This window comes from Colias eurytheme, chromosome 30 (assembly GCF_061535395.1).
Source record: "Colias eurytheme isolate Ceu_HAF_F1 chromosome 30, ilColEury1 Martin Lab GWU primary, whole genome shotgun sequence".
In the NCBI taxonomy this organism is placed as follows: domain Eukaryota; kingdom Metazoa; phylum Arthropoda; class Insecta; order Lepidoptera; family Pieridae; genus Colias; species Colias eurytheme.
This window is the reverse complement of record NC_143009.1, coordinates 572,551-590,367: the sequence shown is the minus strand read 5'-3', so window position 1 is coordinate 590,367 and position 17,817 is coordinate 572,551. Positions and strand designations below refer to the sequence as shown.

The window sequence follows — 17,817 nt, the reverse complement described above, 5'->3', positions numbered from 1 at the left end:
TTAGACCATTACGGGGGTCGTGCTTTCGATTCCCGTGGTGATACTTTTATACAATATGTAATCTTCTTATATATAAAAATGAATCGCAAAATGTGTTGGTAAGCGCATAACTCGAGAACGGCTGAACCGATTTCGATAATTCTTTTTTTATTATATTCCTTGAAGTACGAGGATGGTTTTTATGTAGAGAAAACGTAAACATGTACCACGGGCGAAGCCGGGGCGGACCGCTAGTGTTTTATAATTTTGAAAGAAAGAATGTAACTTATTTTAGACTAGCTTTCCGCCTGCGGCTTCGCCCGCGTTTTCAAAAAAAAACCCGCATAGTTCCCGTTCCCGTGGGATTTCCGGGATAAAACCTAGCCTATGTCACTCAGAAATGATGTAGCTTTCCAACAGTGAAAGAATTTTTCAAATCTGCCAAGTAGTTTCGGAGCCTATTCAATTCATACAAACAAACAAACAAACAAAAAATCAAACCTTTCCTCTTTATAATATTTGTATAGATGGATATTAACATCTTTACTAGCTACCTTTCTATAGTGGTTGCAAGAACATAGGTTCTGGTTCGATTCCCAGTGTATCTAATATATTATCTAATATATATTATAAAGGCGAAAGTTTGTAAGGATGTATGGATGTATGGATGTTTGTTACTCTTTCACGTAAAAACTACTGAACCGATTACAATGAAATTTAGCACACATATAGAGGGTAACTTGGATGAACACATAGGATAGTTTTTATCCCGGAAATCCCACGGGAACAGGAACTATGCGGGTTTTCCTTTGCAAACGCGGGCGAAGCCGCGGGCGGAAATCTAGTGTAGACATAATGTTTTGAAAAAAATTCACTATTTTAAAGTTAAATTGCTTAATAACATAGGCTGTCATATATGCTTTTTGTACCCGGTTCCGCCCGCTTTGTCTAAAACCTAATAAATTTTAAACCAAAATCTTTCTGGATTCATTCTATCTTTTAAAAACCGCATCAAAATCCGTAGCGTAGTTTTAAAGATCTAAGCATACATACATTCAAACATTACGATGCGATTTTGCTTTATACTATGTAATAATAATCGTGTTTTAAGCCTCCATAGTTAAAACTCGCAAAAAACTATGAACAAATCGACAAACCTATTTAAGTTCCCTATACAGTTAATTGAAACTTAACTTAAATAACAAGTCTGTCATATTGTTCAACTGTCTGCAACGGTCTCGAATCTCGGGAACAAAACTAAGTTTTGACGTTTAATTTCCTGACTGAGATCTTGTCAAAAGTTGTTGGTTATACCGACTTGAGAGAAAGGTGTGTAATGTATTTTTTTGTTATTAGGTACATAAATGTGTTATTTATATGTCGACTTGTAAAAAGGAGTATAGTGAGTATAAAAATGACCTATAGGCATTTGTTTTGCAAAAGAAATAAGATTTTTAAACTGACATAACGTAAGTAGGTATGCTGAAAATAAGTAATTGAGTTTGTTAAGTTTTTGTTATTGATATTCAATCAACTTGCACGTTGAAAGTTCAATCAAAATCGATTCAGTAGTTTATATTATAACAGATACATATATGTCTATAGATAATTTCAATACATAATTTAATTAACGATAACACTTTACACTACAGTATAAAACAATTTTTCAAAAACAAACAAAAAAAGAACCATATATGCTATTTTTCAATACCAATATCACCATCCCTCTCACTCTCACTATCTACTAACTTACTATCTCGCTCGCACGATTCTCTGTAAAGTTCTCAAGTCTGTTACATTTGACACGGTTAATTTACAGTTAGCGTGTGCCCATTGTATAGTACGATACGGGAATGTGACCTGGATTTGTTTTGGTGACATATTTTTGTTACACGTAGGAAAGCGTTAGTTCTGTATAAAAATAAGCTAGATTAAAAAAAAATACAAAGAAAAAGACGTGTGGCACTCGGGGACTGCCGCGTTAAAGCTATTGCATGCTATCTATGCCTTCAAGTCACACCTCCGTGCCCGTCGGAGTGGGGAGCGTGAGGTTTTTCGTTACGGAATTTCTGGATTCAGTCCCCGCGCTCAAGGCCCGCGATAGAAGCTATGCAATAGCTTAAAATTAATAAATATGAATAGAGAAGTTAAATGAAACAGGAAATCATACAGTAATTTAAAGGCAAGACCCTCATCGTTTGATAGAAAGTGGGATGACTAACTAAAGTAAAAAATTAAATAATCGCCTTCTTGCAGTAGTGTTTAATACTATATGACATAATCAAATGTTTTATATGGCATGTTTCAGCGATTAAAATGCGCAGATGTTATACAAATATTTATGTAATTTTTGATAAATTCGTGCTTTTTTCTGAAAGAAGAACTTTTGATGATATAATTAAATGAAACCCGTTTCGCGTTGTCACGGCATCACGTGTAAACGGCTGAACTGATTTTGATAATTCTTTTTTTATTATATTCCTTGAAGTACGAGGATGGTTCTTATGTAGAGGAAAAGTAAATATGTACCACGAGCGAAGCCGGGGCAGACCGCTAGTATTATATATTTTATCTACATTAGTAACCAGTAACCACCATCATCAAAACCTGCTCAGCTTCCTCGTAAACAAAATAAACAAAATATCGTACCGTGTGACATTGGACACTCGACACTCAGTAAGAGGTTCTCAGAAGTATGCAAACAGACAAACAATTCTTTTAATCATATTTAGTACTGATAATGTAGGTTAAGCAACTCGCACGTGGTTGGCGATTATGATGGGCAACTGATATGACTGCGAAAGTTTAAGATCAATTAAATTATCTTCACATTTCTTCATACTATTTTAATTTGTATTTTAATTTGTCATATTATGAAAAAATATTTACAAATATATAATAAGCGTTTTTTTTAATAGATAAAGTGCTTCTTTAGTTGACATAACATAAGATTAAATATTTTCTTTCTATAGGTATATTTTTCAACAATTCAAAAGTTAACAGAAGTCTAATACATCTCAAAAAATGTTTGAGATGGAGAGAGAGTAAAAACTTTTTGAAATCGATCCAGTAGTTTCTGATATGCGCGCGTTCAAATAAACAAACTCTTCAGCTTTGAATTAGTAAAGATTTCTATACGGGCGGAGTCTATAGATTAATAAAAGACATATATTATAATAGACTCAAATATATGTGACACACCCTTAGTAGTACTCTCTTAATGACTTCCGGTCGCAAGTTCGATTCCATTGTGTTACAATTTATTATCTTGCAAGTGTTCATTCGAGTAGAAATCGTAAAGTGATGGGACGATTTTGATGTGTTTTGCTTGGGGTATATTTTATTTGGTAGGAAATAGTATTGATAAAATTGAAAGATTGTATGTTCATTAATTATTTATTATACATCTTAAAGTAAGCGGAATTTTAATAATTTTGTAACATCAGCGTTGATTCAATAATAATTTTGATGAAAATCACTTATTAAATTTCAATAAAACAGGCCAAAATGAGAGCCATAACTAGTGCTAAAAATATAATAGTTTTTTGAAAATTATCACTTTCTATTTATAGGTAACTTAAAAACGAGGCAATCCGCAGATCACGACTAGTGTAAAAAACGAGTTTTAACATGATTTAGCTACTAGGCTTAATAAAACCAGTGTTCAAATTAATCCCTTTTTGTCCCCAAGGGTTGTCACATCAAAGTCTTTTCATTGTGATCACGTTGTGGTTCTAATCTGTTTTTTATTGGACACCATATTAGCTAGGGTTGTCACTTGCTTAATAAATATACCCCTTTTTGTAATAAGGGTGGATTAGGATTGGTATTTAATAATAGGATGGAGATAGGGATGTCAAATATGAGGTATTTTATATAGCTTAGCTTTTATTGTGGCAACTAGTTAACAGATAAACACAGTCTATGTGTTCGTATATGTTAAATGTGTAAATATTATTCACTGAAACACATAAAACCATCATTTTCTTCGTAACTACTTTAATTTTAACTAATTACCAGAATTAAACAGGATCATTGTTAAAATAATAATCGAAAACATTCTTTACATCAAAAAATAACTTTATACACATATCTTCTTATATATAAAAATGAATCGCAAAATGTGTTGGTAAGCGCATAACTCGAGAACGGCTGAACCGATTTCGATAATTCTTTTTTTATTATATTCCTTGAAGTACGAGGATGGTTCTTATGTAGAGAAAACGTAAACATGTACCACGGGCGAAGCCGGGGCGGACCGCTAGTAAAATTATAAATACCAAACATTTTACTTAGTATCATGCGAATGAAGCCGCGATCTGAAGCTTGTATTTAAAAAATGAATGTCTTTCGAAGAATGGATATGAAATATATTATATGGAATCAACATATTTTATAGATTTTTCAAACATTAAAAAAATAATAAATATGCAAGCAAAACCGCGGCACATCTCCTATACAAAATGCACTCATACACATCACCTATCAGATAATATTCCCCACGAATATGTAAATACTGTCACATAAAATAGTTTCTGCCCCACTGCCCCGGGGCTCTGGAGCGTGGCAGGAAGCTGCCTATGGGGCATGGGACGGATATTTACATCCGCTCGATTTTTTTTAATTGGAATTTTCTTTGAGATAGATTTTCGATATGAAAACGAATGTATTACAATTTCTACTTGGTGTACTTGATATTTTTTCTTCTAAAAAAATTAAAAATTTGTGTTTTGAGATTATTGATTCGGTGACAATTACTGTAGGACTGATATAAAAAGACAAAGTTAAAGTTTTAAAATTAAACCCCTTAAAATACAGCAATTTTCATGAATACCCATTTAATTTGCAAATTCAAAGATAAATAAATAATTCTCTGTTTCATATACATCCAATTAGCTATTTTACATATTTCAACTTTCATCTTTTAAAAGTTTTAGGAAGTAATTTAGCACAGCCCTAAAATTTCGCTAGTGTGACCAAAATTCCCGTGACGTCACAACACCAAGCGCAGATGCGTCTATTGTGGTATCGAGTGTTTGCGGTTATAAGTAGTTATTGTTCTACATTACTGTATTGTTACGGTATGTACAGCTGTTTTGTGGTACTCTAGTGACAGACAAACAACTTGAGTTTAATAAATGAAAATTCTTTATAACGTTAAAAATACATAAAGTAAAAGCGTACAAAAAGTTAGCGAAAAAGGTAGTATTTTCGCTACGTAGCGATCTCATTTAGCTGATAATGATATTTTCGATCATCATCTATCGTTGATTAATGTTTCAATGGATAAATATATAAAATAATAAATAAATGTAAAAAAAAGTTCCATAAACAGTAGACTGATAGTTTTAGTAGATTTTCTCCAGTTAAAAATGCACTCATAAACATATTATTTGTTACTGTACTGTACTGTACTGTTTGTACTGTTTTTTATTGTCTCTCTGTGAACCTCATTCTGTGTGTACAATAAAGTATTTTTATTATTATTTATTATTATTATATGAAATATCAAATGGGGTAGTTTTATGTATTAACCACTTGAGCGAATTCACATTATAAAGTATGTAAATAAGAAGATACAATAAAATATGTATTTCTTTCCGTCCCATTGTCCATTGTGACACACATTCCACAAATCAATGTCCAAAGGTTATTGAAATCCGTTAAAATCACAACATAAAATAGTTGCGTAAATACTTACAGAACACTACCGTTACGGGGCCAGTAGTTTCGGCACAATAAAGAGATATACATACAAATTGACGGCATTGTAATTTGACACGCGTTGGATGTGACCGCTAATCTCTGAGCAAATAAGAGGGTACTTGTGTATTTGAAGTGGCTATGGTTTTTGGATTTGTGGGACTATGGAATTATTATTATTTTAATGCATTTTTGTCTATTTTTGATGAGTATGCAGTAAATTACACATATTTTTTTTATCTTAGTATGTTTATGCAATTGTTGTTTTTCATATAAGTAATTTATTTATTTTTCCTACAACCTCCTACCACTTTCTCTATAAATAATGAAGTATATTGTTCGAATAATGTTGTTGAATTGTTAATTGAATGAATATTTGGAAAACGTCTTAAAAAAATTATGGAGTGTTTTCGTTTTATAAAGCAAACAGAACGCGCAATATTTATGGGATGGATGGATTTGTTGACATTTACAATCTGATTAAACATGGACCTATAAATAAATTATAGTCCAATTAAACAGAAATAGAACATAGACTTTAACGTATGTACTATTAAAATAATCCTTTATTAAAAGTCCCACAAAACCAAAAATCATATGCACTAACACAGTAGCCACTAGGGTGCATATATTATGACTCGATTGTAACACAGTACGGTTCAGTGGTTTTATCTATCATTGCTCAGGGGATTGGGGTTCGATTTTTTATAAGTAAATGATATTTCGTTGAAAGTACTCATGTGTTTTTGTTATATTCAAATTGTGGTTTATAAGGGTATTGTTAGGATATAATATTATGTACTTGAAAAATGTAGTGTCGCTTCTCGATGCAAAGTTGAATCAAAATCAGTACAGTGGTTACAGAGATTAAAATGTTTTTATGTCATTCGATGATAGATATTTTGCCGCTGTATTATCTAGAATACGTAGGAAATATTTGCGATTTAAAATTTTTAAAACGCGTTAATTTTACACGAACTGCTAATATTATCGAATCTGCATTGTTAAAACTGCATTTTCTTATAAATTTCAATTTTTTAAGTAATGATCCTTACAACTTTGCTATTTAAAATGCTATAGCTGCTCGCAAATAACTATAATTATTATAAATCTAATAAAAATACACCAATTTTACAAGCCACAAGTATGGTACCCTAACCTTTAATAAAGATTGCTCCTATCTAAAAATACACACACAAACAAATTTGCACAAATATAAATGAATATTAATGTTAAAGTTTTATCAAAGGAGAACTCAATTTATATGTAAAACTACTTGGGTTGAATATTAATGCATACATTAGTTTTAGTTAATTTTGTTCAAAGGTGTTGTAATTGTATTGCAGAATAATTAGCTTTTTAACAAGGAATAAGTAGTTAGAATATGCGAAAAATGGATACCTACTTAAAAAAATGTGTGCGTGTACTACACACGTAAGAAGTGAAACTTCTTTATGACCTTATTTTTCACGAATACGTCGAATCACGCATGGTAGAGATAAGAAAAAGATGGCGCGTAACGAAAAAATGTTACACTAAATTTTTTTCCAACCCCGATAAAGAAGTTTCACTTCAATTAGTCTTTAAAATGGAAATGGTTAATCATCCTTCCTTGATAAACTACTAATTAGGTTTTAAAGAAATTTATGTGTTGAAGACTTAATATTTCGCGTCAATAATTTCTCCATTTTATGTAATTTTCTATTATGGAACAAAAACTCAAGTATCCATCATGCCTTTACTAATAAATATAGAAAATAAGCAAGTTTTATTGAAGTGAAAACTTCTTTAGCGGCGGCGTTGGGTATAAAATCTTAAACTCGCGTCAGGACTCAGGACACGTGGCCTGATCGAAAAAGCGTAAGACGGATTTTTTTTTGCCCTTATATTCCATGCGTAAGACGGATACCATTCCAAAATATCAAACAGGCTGAACGTTAATAATCAAGTTTTCACTTCTGCCGGCACTCCCCCAGTGCAACCCGTCTTTTTTTTTATTCCAAACTGGCGTATGTGAAAAGATGTATGTCGAATTCGTATAATTCTTTGTGTATTTATTCTATACCAACGCAAGCAAAACCACGTGCAGAACTAGTAAATATATTTTAACAATACGCCCCAAGGGACTCATTACCCTAATGCCTACCCTATATCGTTAGTCGTTACCACTCAATATAACCACTTTGTTCAACCCTCGTAATTAGGGGTGTCGCTTTCGAGTTTTTTAATTATATTCAAAACGTAAGAATAAATTGATGGTTGGGTATAATTACTATGATAATATTCGTCTTTTCTTATTAAAGAAAATAAGGGCTTCATTAATATTCACTGCAGATATAAAGTTACTTTATTTCAATTGAGTTTGATTTATTAAATGAGTTTGAGTTTGAGTTTCAATTATTTTGATCTTCACTTCCAAAAATAGACTATTTCCTTAGCCGAGATCAGCTACATCAATTCAACAGTTTTTATATGAATGAATAAAACTTACTTTCTCTTACTATTTAGTAGAATTTGAAGGTTTATTATGCCGTCTACTTATTTTTTTATTAATTTTGAACATTTGTGATTTTTAGTAGGTAGTCTAAAACTTATAAACAAACAAATACATATAACAAACTAATAATAATAGCGTTCTTTTAACCTAACTAGCTTATGATATTGTACAATAATACATTTTTCTTCATCAATTGTACCCTAAATACAAACTGCAATATACTTTCTTATAATTTCGTAGATATAATCAAATAGATATTCCCCTGTGTATAGATAATATAGATATATCATTTGTAATAATTATTCGCATTGTGGCAACCCTCGCAATTTGTAACTAGGGTTGTGCATGAATAAATAAGTATCAATGGACTTTCTATTTACAATATATTGTATAGAATAATATAAACTTGAAGTTGTTTTGTTTGTCTTTTATAGTTTGGTATATAAGATATATTTTACATATGGTTGTAGATTTCATATCTCAGTAATGTAATTAATTAGAAATTCACTTTTAAACTCTTATGTAAAAAATATTGATCTAAATAGAAAATCTTTCTTTCTTTCTAATAAATTAGAGTTTAAACGTTTGTTTGTCAATTACCTGCATCAGAATTGTTGATTGTAACTTTTTTGATGAAATTTATAGTTTATGTAGCTTTATAGTCTCTTTTAGTTCAACACCAGAAAATCTGAGGCATAAAGCTTATAAAAAATATATTTGTTTATGTCAATTTCATTGCGACATCTAAAATTGCTAAACCGGTTCTAATAATTCCCAGAATAAAAGAAAGCTTGGCTATAAAAAAGGCTATTTAGTTTCAACGGAAGTGAAATGCTAATATAATTAACTTAATACATGTAAGTTGTACTTAAATAAAGATGTAGGCTCTGTAGTCTAAGATCATGATATTTTTTATTTATATTTATCTTTGATTGAATCAGCTTTTAATAGATAGCCAAACATTATTGATGTTAGTGAACTTAGCAGATCATTTTTAGCAGATCAAAAAAAAAAATGTGAGTTCTTATCGCGTGCAGTTGAGTTCTACAGTTCCTGATACTTTTTAGAAATAGTTCTGGCGTTTTTACCTTAAAAAACGACATTTGAAAAAATGATCTGCCAACTTCCCGTAGCAGATCATTTTTAGCAGATCAAAAAAAAAATGTGAGTTCTTATCGCGTGCAGTTGAGTTCTACAGTTCCTGATACTTTTTAGAAATAGTTCTGGCGTTTTTACCTTAACAAACGACATTTGCAAAAACCCGACCTGGACCCGGCTTAACGTGATGCTAAGACGTAATGCTACGACGTGATGCTACGACGTGATGCTACGACGTGATGCTACGGCGTGATGCTACGCTGTGATGCTACGGCGTGATGCTGCGGCGTGATGCTACGGCGTAATGCTACGGCATGTGCTACGGCGTGATGCTACGGCGTGATGCTACGGTGTGATGCTACGGCGTGATGCTACGGCATGATGCTACGGCATGATGCTACGGCGTGATGCTACGGCGCGACGCTACGGCGTAATGCTACGGCATGATGCTACGGCATGGTGCTACGGCGTGATGAAATATGACATCAATATATTTTCTAGTGTTTCATTTTACGCGAGTATTTCTAAAAAGTATCAGGAACTGTAGAACTCAACTGCACGCGATAAGAACTCACATTTTTTTTTTGATCTGCTAAAAATGATCTGCTACGGGAAGTTGGCAGATCATTTTTTCAAATGTCGTTTTTTACGGTAAAAACGCCAGAACTATTTCTAAAAAGTATCAGGAACTGTAGAACTCAACTGCACGTGATAAGAACTCACATATTTTTTTTTGATCTGCTAAAAATGATCTGCTAAGTTCACTAACATACATCATTCAAACATGTTTGACGCCCTTATTTTTTTATCATATGTAATTACCATATAAATAAACAGATTATTTGTCAATAAATTTATGAATATTAATGTCGGAGGTTGTTTTTATAAATTCATAACATTGATGCCTATAAAAAATTGTTTTTAACTTATTAACAGATGAGGGTATTATTTAATCCCGGATCATAGACTATTTATTAAACTCTTAAGTATTTAAAATGTCAGGTCATTGAGAATAAACTCACGAATGGTTTCCGTGTCCTACATAACTTCTAATAATGTCAATTTTGTAAACAGAAAGGATGGAACAGAGAAATGTGTGGAGACGACTTGATGCACTTTTTTAGTGTTGAAAAATAAACACAAAAATGTGTTAATTCAAATTTAAATTCGAAAAATATCTTGCGTTAGTGTTTATGAAACAGATTTCATAAAGACCGAATATGAATGTATTTTATATGATCAATATCCTTATAATCAACCAGACCATTAAAATCTGCAGTACTTTTGCAACAGAGTGAATTAAAACATATATCGAAGGTTGTTTTAAATATAATACAACCTTTGATATATGTAATATATAATGTAAATATATATTAAGACCATTTACATGAACTTCACATGGAATCACAGTAGGTACCTTTCCTATAAGTCCAAAGTCCAAATTTTTCTGAAAAAAATACAACACAACAGCGACTCCAAGCATTTCCCTATTCTATATTAAGTTGATTGCATGAAGTCATACAGGCGTAGTCAATTGTCTCGTGTGTTAGTAGGTTTCCATTTGTTATATTATGTACTAATAAATAAAATAAAATCAATATAATACATAATTATTTATTGGTCAATTTGGGTTTTTACTCTCGTAAAAATTATTTAAGATTTTTATAAAAGTAACTAGCTGTTCCCCGCGGTTTCACCCGCATTGCTCCGCTCCTGTTGGTCTTAGCGCGATGATATATAGCCTTCCTCGATAAATGGGCTATCTAACACCGAAAGAATTTTTCAAATCGGACCAGTAGTTCCCGAGATTAGCGCGTTCAAACAAACAAACACGGACGAAGCCTGGGCGGACCGCTAGTAAATAATAATATAACCTAACTGAAAAATCTCCTGTTTATTTCAAACAGGTAGAATGTAATATCCCAGGTTTTACAAAATTCCGAGGCATTGCAACCGTTGGAGATGTTGGAACAATACTAAATTGCTTTTGGTTAAAAGAAATTCTTTTGTCCCGTCCAATTTTGTTGGCAGTTTAAAAACGCAAGTTGTAGCTGCGTTGTGTAAAAATTAAAATGGTATATTAAATTGAAGTAAGAAAGAATTAACTGATTTATATTGTGTTTTTTTTAAACCTTTGAACACTGTCAAATGAGAAACTAACGATCCTAGTTATTTTTCTTATACATATAGGATTAAGATAAGATAATAGGTCTTATAAACATCAGCTATCTGACGTTTAAAGTCTGATACAAATAGTTATATTCATTTAAGAGATTAAGGGCCAATTTTTCAATGCTCGGTTAATACTTATCCGTCCAATAGAGTATTACACGATAATGTTAAAATGTCACGTAAACTGTCAAATACGGGCAATAATTAGAATACGTTTTTAAAATGGTAGTTTTATACATTATTCGGCGAATAAGTTTTATCCAAGGATTGAAAAATCAGCCCTAAGAGATTTAAATAGAACGAACAAACAGATTGACTGTTACAGTTAATACCTTAACTTAGTACTTTCTACTATGTATTTGATTTTACGCGAGTATTATACATTTAGAAATTAAAGATTTAAACGGATTTTAAACGCAAAACGTGCGCAACGTCGGGAAAATAATGTAATGAATAAATCACGTTTAAAATCCGTTAAAATCTTAATAACTTCTTCAATATAAAAAATACATCAAAATTCTCTGTTCTACATGAAGTCTAAAAAAAACATTTTATACAAAATTCTGCATAAAAATAAATAAATAACTCTAACGCTGTACATTGAACTGAACTTATCCGCCTTGCACCGGATATAACCGGATTGAGCCGGTCCAATCCGGTACGCGCCAGTCGAGCGAGTGATTTGTAACTGTATTTGTGAGATATTCTATTTAACTGGTGATTGGTTTAATAAAATAAATATATAGCAAGAAATATAATGTATTGAAGATGAGGTACATAGTACAAGTATAAGATATATGTTTGTATAGAAAATGTCACTAAGCTTATGTGAAATTTAAATAAAGTAGGATGCAATACGTATGTAGGATGTAGGATTTATTATAAAAAGAGGGTAGAATAAATAGAAAATGTTGTGTGGTTTTATGAAACCACGGTAAAAGTGAAACTTAGGCACAAAATTATCGTATTTGTACGATAATTATTGTACAGTTCGACCGTCACGCGACATGCGCTACACAGAGCAAAAAGTTTGAGACGATGAAATAAAAGTTTCACTTTAAAAAAACTTATGATGTTGTTGTAAAAAAAACACCATCTGTAAGTGGTAAGAAATATTCATTTTTGTATAATAAAACGGAAATCATCTAATTTATTTGGAGTATATTATATTTGTAATTCATATTATAATTATTGCCTGGAAGATATCATTACTATATGATGAGTCAACGCTGTATATTGCCCCCTCTAATGCAACTTTTAGAAGGTTTTCTTTTTGTCAATTTTATCAAAAAAAAAAAAAAACAAATAACTAATACATTATTTCTCTCTTTCCAGCTCAAACCGTAGACATCACCCCCCGGGAGGCTGTGAGGAGAGTGGGCGATGACCTCACTGTACTATGTAAAGTGCCATACCCTATAGACTCGTGTCGGTAAGTTTCATTTAAATCTTGATTTAAAACAGGTTTAGAGGCATATGTTTTTAATGATGGGCATGTAAATCTATACATATAATAAATCTGTAGAAGGGTCAATTCTGTACATTGAAAATATTGAAAAAATAAATAGCACTAGCAATAGCAGGGGGTGTTACTGGATCGATACCAAACCCAAATATGTGACTAAAAAATTGTTGTCTGTCTGTATATGCTGACATCACGTGAAAACTAACGGTTCGATTTCGATGAAACTTGGTATAATTATACTTTATTATCCTGGGCATAAAATAGGATACTTTTTATCCTGGAAAAATACGTGGAAAAAAAATTCTTAATTTTTCAGTTTTATCCATAGACGTTATTCTGTAGAACCGCGAACACACGTTGCGTTACCCGCAGTGGAGTTCTTTTTTTATAAGATGTCAGTGTCAGAGTTACTCAAAATGGAGAAATAAACCATCCACGCGAAGACGGACATCCGCGCGGATGGAGTCACGGGCGGAAGCTAGTACAAAATAATTGTGCAGATGAAGCTTCATAAAAATACCCAAACAGCAAAAAATAAATAAATAAGCGATATCAGTTATACAGTTTATATTTTTCAATTTCAGAATGACAGTGGGCACCACATCATATAGACTGATACCAACTAATCAAGATGAAGAAGTGGTGTATTCCGGACAAGGACTTAAGGTATATAATTTTTAAACGTTAACTTTTCATTCATAGCTCATATTACACTTCATAATTAACAAATTCAATACATTATTATTAATCCCCGAATCATATTACAATTTCTTCCCACGCCAACGGCTAAACAAATTCTAATGTAACTCTTCTCCAATTACAGTTCGGCGAGTGTGGAGCGCACATCAAACACATAAAAGAAGAATGGAACGGAAACATATCCTGTTTGCTTCCTCCACAGAGCGGGAGTATCGAAGTTACAGCTACCATGAGATTGGTTGTTGCGAGTGAGTTGTTCATTCATTCATTAATATAAAATTTATTCATTTTTTCATATATACTTGTATAGAGTACTTTATGAAGCTCGAGCGTTCATAATACCATGAGAATAGTTGTTGCGAGTCACTTGTTCATTTATTTATAGGATAATTTATTCATTAATTCATATTCATATTCATTTCAATTGTTTATACACAATAAAATATGTAACTAATAAGTACATGTATGTAATACATGTATGTGTATGTATTACAAATTAATAATTCATTAACTAAATCGCATTTACATATTTTTCATACATTCTTTCATACTTTCATACATATCAATACATATTTGTATTTTGTAGTTTTTAAATATTTTTCCAAACTAATAATTTATCTTTCAACCCTATAGAACCCCCCGGCAACCCGCAACTGATTTCACCCCCACAGTCCAACTTTAAAGAGGGGGACATTCTTATGGCCCAGTGCATTGTCCCCAATGGAAGACCCGCTGCTAAGATCACTTGGTTCTTGGGTAAGTTGAATTAATGTCTATTATGTCATTTAAAGTTATAGTTTATTAAGTTTAAGTTGCTTTATGTATAACTATTTCAATTTACACAATTCTATAAATAGTCCATGTTCCAACAAAAGTAAATACTTTTATTTGTCTAAGAGTAAAATATAATTTCAAGAAATATTTAAACTTTTTGAAGATTTTTACATTATATTTTATATAAGTTATAATAGAAAACTTAAATAAATAAATATCCTGTTAGTGTGTTAGTGTTGACTGTTGAAGTATTTAATATTGGCAAGTTGATTAAAATAAACCTATTATTCCATCATATATTGTGAACCTACGAATAATTTATATGTTTATTATTACAGACGACATCCAAATCCTAACCGGCGTGCACCAACCCATAATATCATCTGAACCAGGTTTAGACCTAGAAACAATAAGCCAAAACATAACAATGAATCTAAGTGCTGATGACAATGGAAAACGATTGATGTGTAGATCGGAACACGAAGCGTTGGATAACCCGAGAGAAGCCGCGAGGCAACTGGTTGTATATTGTGAGTGATTTGTTCATTTGTGTTGTGAGTTTTTGGGTTGTATTGTGAGTTTTAGAATTGTAACTTATCTATATGTTTAAGGGCCGATTTTTCAATCGTTGGTTAAAATTTATCCGTCCAATAAAGTATTACACGAACATTTTTAAATTTCACCTGTATACTGTCAAATATGGACAAACATAATATATTTTTGAAATGGTAGTTTAATACGTTATTCGATGAATAAGTTTTAACCAAGGATTGAAAAATCAGCCCTTAATGACTTAGATAAAATCATTTTCCGAAACAGTTCGTAATTTCTGTGTTTAATTTAAAAAAAAAAACAAACTTTTCTAGATAATATGGTATGCTCTTATTGCTTTAAGCTTACACAACTTATTGGCTTTGTTCGTATTTTATAACTTTCCTTTACCTCACGCAAACAACCAGAATATCTACTTACTTCTTGAGAAAATTTAACGTAATGTAGATCGGTTCTTATCATATTTCTCTTTCAGACCCACCAAAACGCACAGAACCCGGTCCGCTCACAATATTCGGACTTAAAATCGGCACAGAGGGTCGTCTAAACGTAACCGTAAGATCGAACCCTCCCCCCGAAGCGCAATGGACAGTTGGAGATCTGGTTCTAAATGCACCGCAGAGGAATGAAGACGCGTCCATCGCTGCTCTTGAGCCCGTTCACTTGGTGAGTTCGACTCACACTCACAACTCACAGTCACTGTCTATTGACACGCACACTCACACTAAAACTCACAATAAACGTCACTGTACGATCGAATCCGTCCCCGCAGCGCAGAGGACTCATATTCAAACACTCACATTCTTGCACTAACACTCGCACTCGCACTAACACGTATAAACTCACACTTACATACAACACACTCACACTAACATACAACACACTCACACTGCACGTTATCTTTATAATTTTTAATTATTTAAAAAAAATCTTTAATGCATTTAAAGATTTAAAAAAAATCTTTATTCTATTTATTTTAAAAATTAAGAAATGTTTCCTTCCAGAAAATTTTGTTATTCTAAAATTATTTTGCTTTCATAAAATTTCCACCCTGTATAGTAAAAGTCTTTAAAATAATCTTATTTATTCTTATTACACTGGGGTCACTTTGATATGTAAAATAATTATGTGAAATAAATGATTTATTTTAAGCTATTGCATAGCTTCTATCGCGGGCCTTGAGCGCGGGGACCGAATCCAGAAATTGCGTAACGAAAAAATTGGTTGTCTGTAAAGTCGGTTTAATGACGATACATGACAACGTCCGATTGTGCTTCTTTGTCGCTCGTTCCGCGCTCTCGCTTGCACTTCAAGCCTTACATGGAACGCCTCAGAGCGAGGTAACGCCGCATGAATCATGTTTTTTCGTGCGTGCAGCCGGCTCTATCGAATTATAAGACGTTGTCACGTCAAAACCTTACGCTCCCCACTCCGACGGGCGTGGAAGTGTGGCTTGAAGGCATAGCATGCAATAGCTTTACCGCGGCAGTCCCCGAGTGCCAAACGTCTTTTTTATTAATTTTTTTAAATGTTATAAACTTAATGTTGAATGCTACTATTCCAGGGCACTGGCTTCTACAACATAACGCTAGTATTAAGTCAAGTGGCTAAAGAGGATGTGGATAGGACTTACTATCTTCGAGTTAGCAATGATCTCGGTAGAGAAGAATTTTCGTTAAGATTGAGCACTATGGACGAACCTGCGGGTAGGTTTTTATTTATTATTAGATATTTTATATAATAATAAATCTATGTTTAAAAAAATAATTATAAGCAGTTTGCGATTACCTTATATACAAAAAAAAAAATCTTATAAAGTCTATAAAGGTAGTTATTTTTCATAAAATTTTGGGTAGGTACTTAAAATAATTAAATTTTAGAAAAATAGTATAGTTACTTCAATGTTTATTGTAACTATAGTATACTAGCTGCTCCGCGCGGTTTCACCCCCGTGGCTCCATCCCTGTTGGTCGTAGCGTGATGATATATAGCCTATAACCTTCCTCGATAAATGGGCTATCTAACACCGAAAGAATTTTTCAAATCGGACCAGTAGTTCCCGAGATTAGCGCGTTCAAACAAACAAACAAACAAACAAACTCTTCAGCTTTATAATATTAGTATAGATGAGAGCTTATGATATAATATCTTGAAACTTTCAAGTTATTATATTGAGCTTTGTGTGTATGTTTTTCTATAGTCAAAATATTATATTTTGTTTTGGTTACTATTCAGTATTCACCATTATTTTCTCTTTATACAAGTATAATATTAATAAAAAACTTATGAAAATACAATTTTAAAAACATTTTCAGCAAACAAAGCGATCGCATCTTTTCTAAATTTCGATATCTATGGTAAGATAAATAACTAATTGGGAATGATCATATATTTGAAATTTGAATGAAAATTAAGAGCAACATGGTTTTTTATTATTTAATACTAGGTTTCCGCCCGCGGCTTCGCCCGCGCAGTCTAAGAAAAACCCGCATAGTTCCCATTCCCGCGGGATTTCCGGGATTGCGTCATTTTCCCGGGATAAAAAGTAGCCTATGTCCTTTCTCGGGTATCAAAATATCTCCATACCAAATTTCATGAAAATTGGTTCAGTAGTTTAGGCGTGATTGAGTAACAGACAGACAGACAGAGTTACTTTCGCATTTATAATATTACTAGCTTTCCGCCCGCGGCTTCGCCCGCGTTTTCAAAGAAAAACCCGTTCCCGTAGGATTTCCGGGATAAAACCTATCCTATGTCCTTTCTCGGGTATCAAAATATCTCCATACCAAATTTCATGAAAATTGGTTCAGTAGTTTAGGCGTGATTGAGTAACAGACAGACAGACAGAGTTACTTTCGCATTTATAATATTATAGGTT

General features: G+C 32.4%; 1 protein-coding gene across 4 annotated transcripts in view; it reads left to right on the top strand.

Annotated features, from left to right (window-relative positions):
- LOC149895658 (fasciclin-3-like) overlaps positions 1-17,817 on the top strand; it is a 109,980-nt gene that overhangs the window by 69,067 nt on the left and 23,096 nt on the right. For all 4 annotated transcript variants that reach the window (XM_090118518.1, XM_090118517.1, XM_090118519.1 and 1 more), the window contains exons 3-9: positions 12,785-12,881; positions 13,499-13,580; positions 13,738-13,861; positions 14,247-14,369; positions 14,726-14,917; positions 15,415-15,605; positions 16,504-16,645. In XM_090118518.1, coding sequence (XP_089974644.1) covers positions 12,785-12,881; positions 13,499-13,580; positions 13,738-13,861; positions 14,247-14,369; positions 14,726-14,917; positions 15,415-15,605; positions 16,504-16,645 — 951 coding nt within the window. The remainder of the gene's footprint in view (positions 1-12,784; positions 12,882-13,498; positions 13,581-13,737; positions 13,862-14,246; positions 14,370-14,725; positions 14,918-15,414; positions 15,606-16,503; positions 16,646-17,817) is intronic.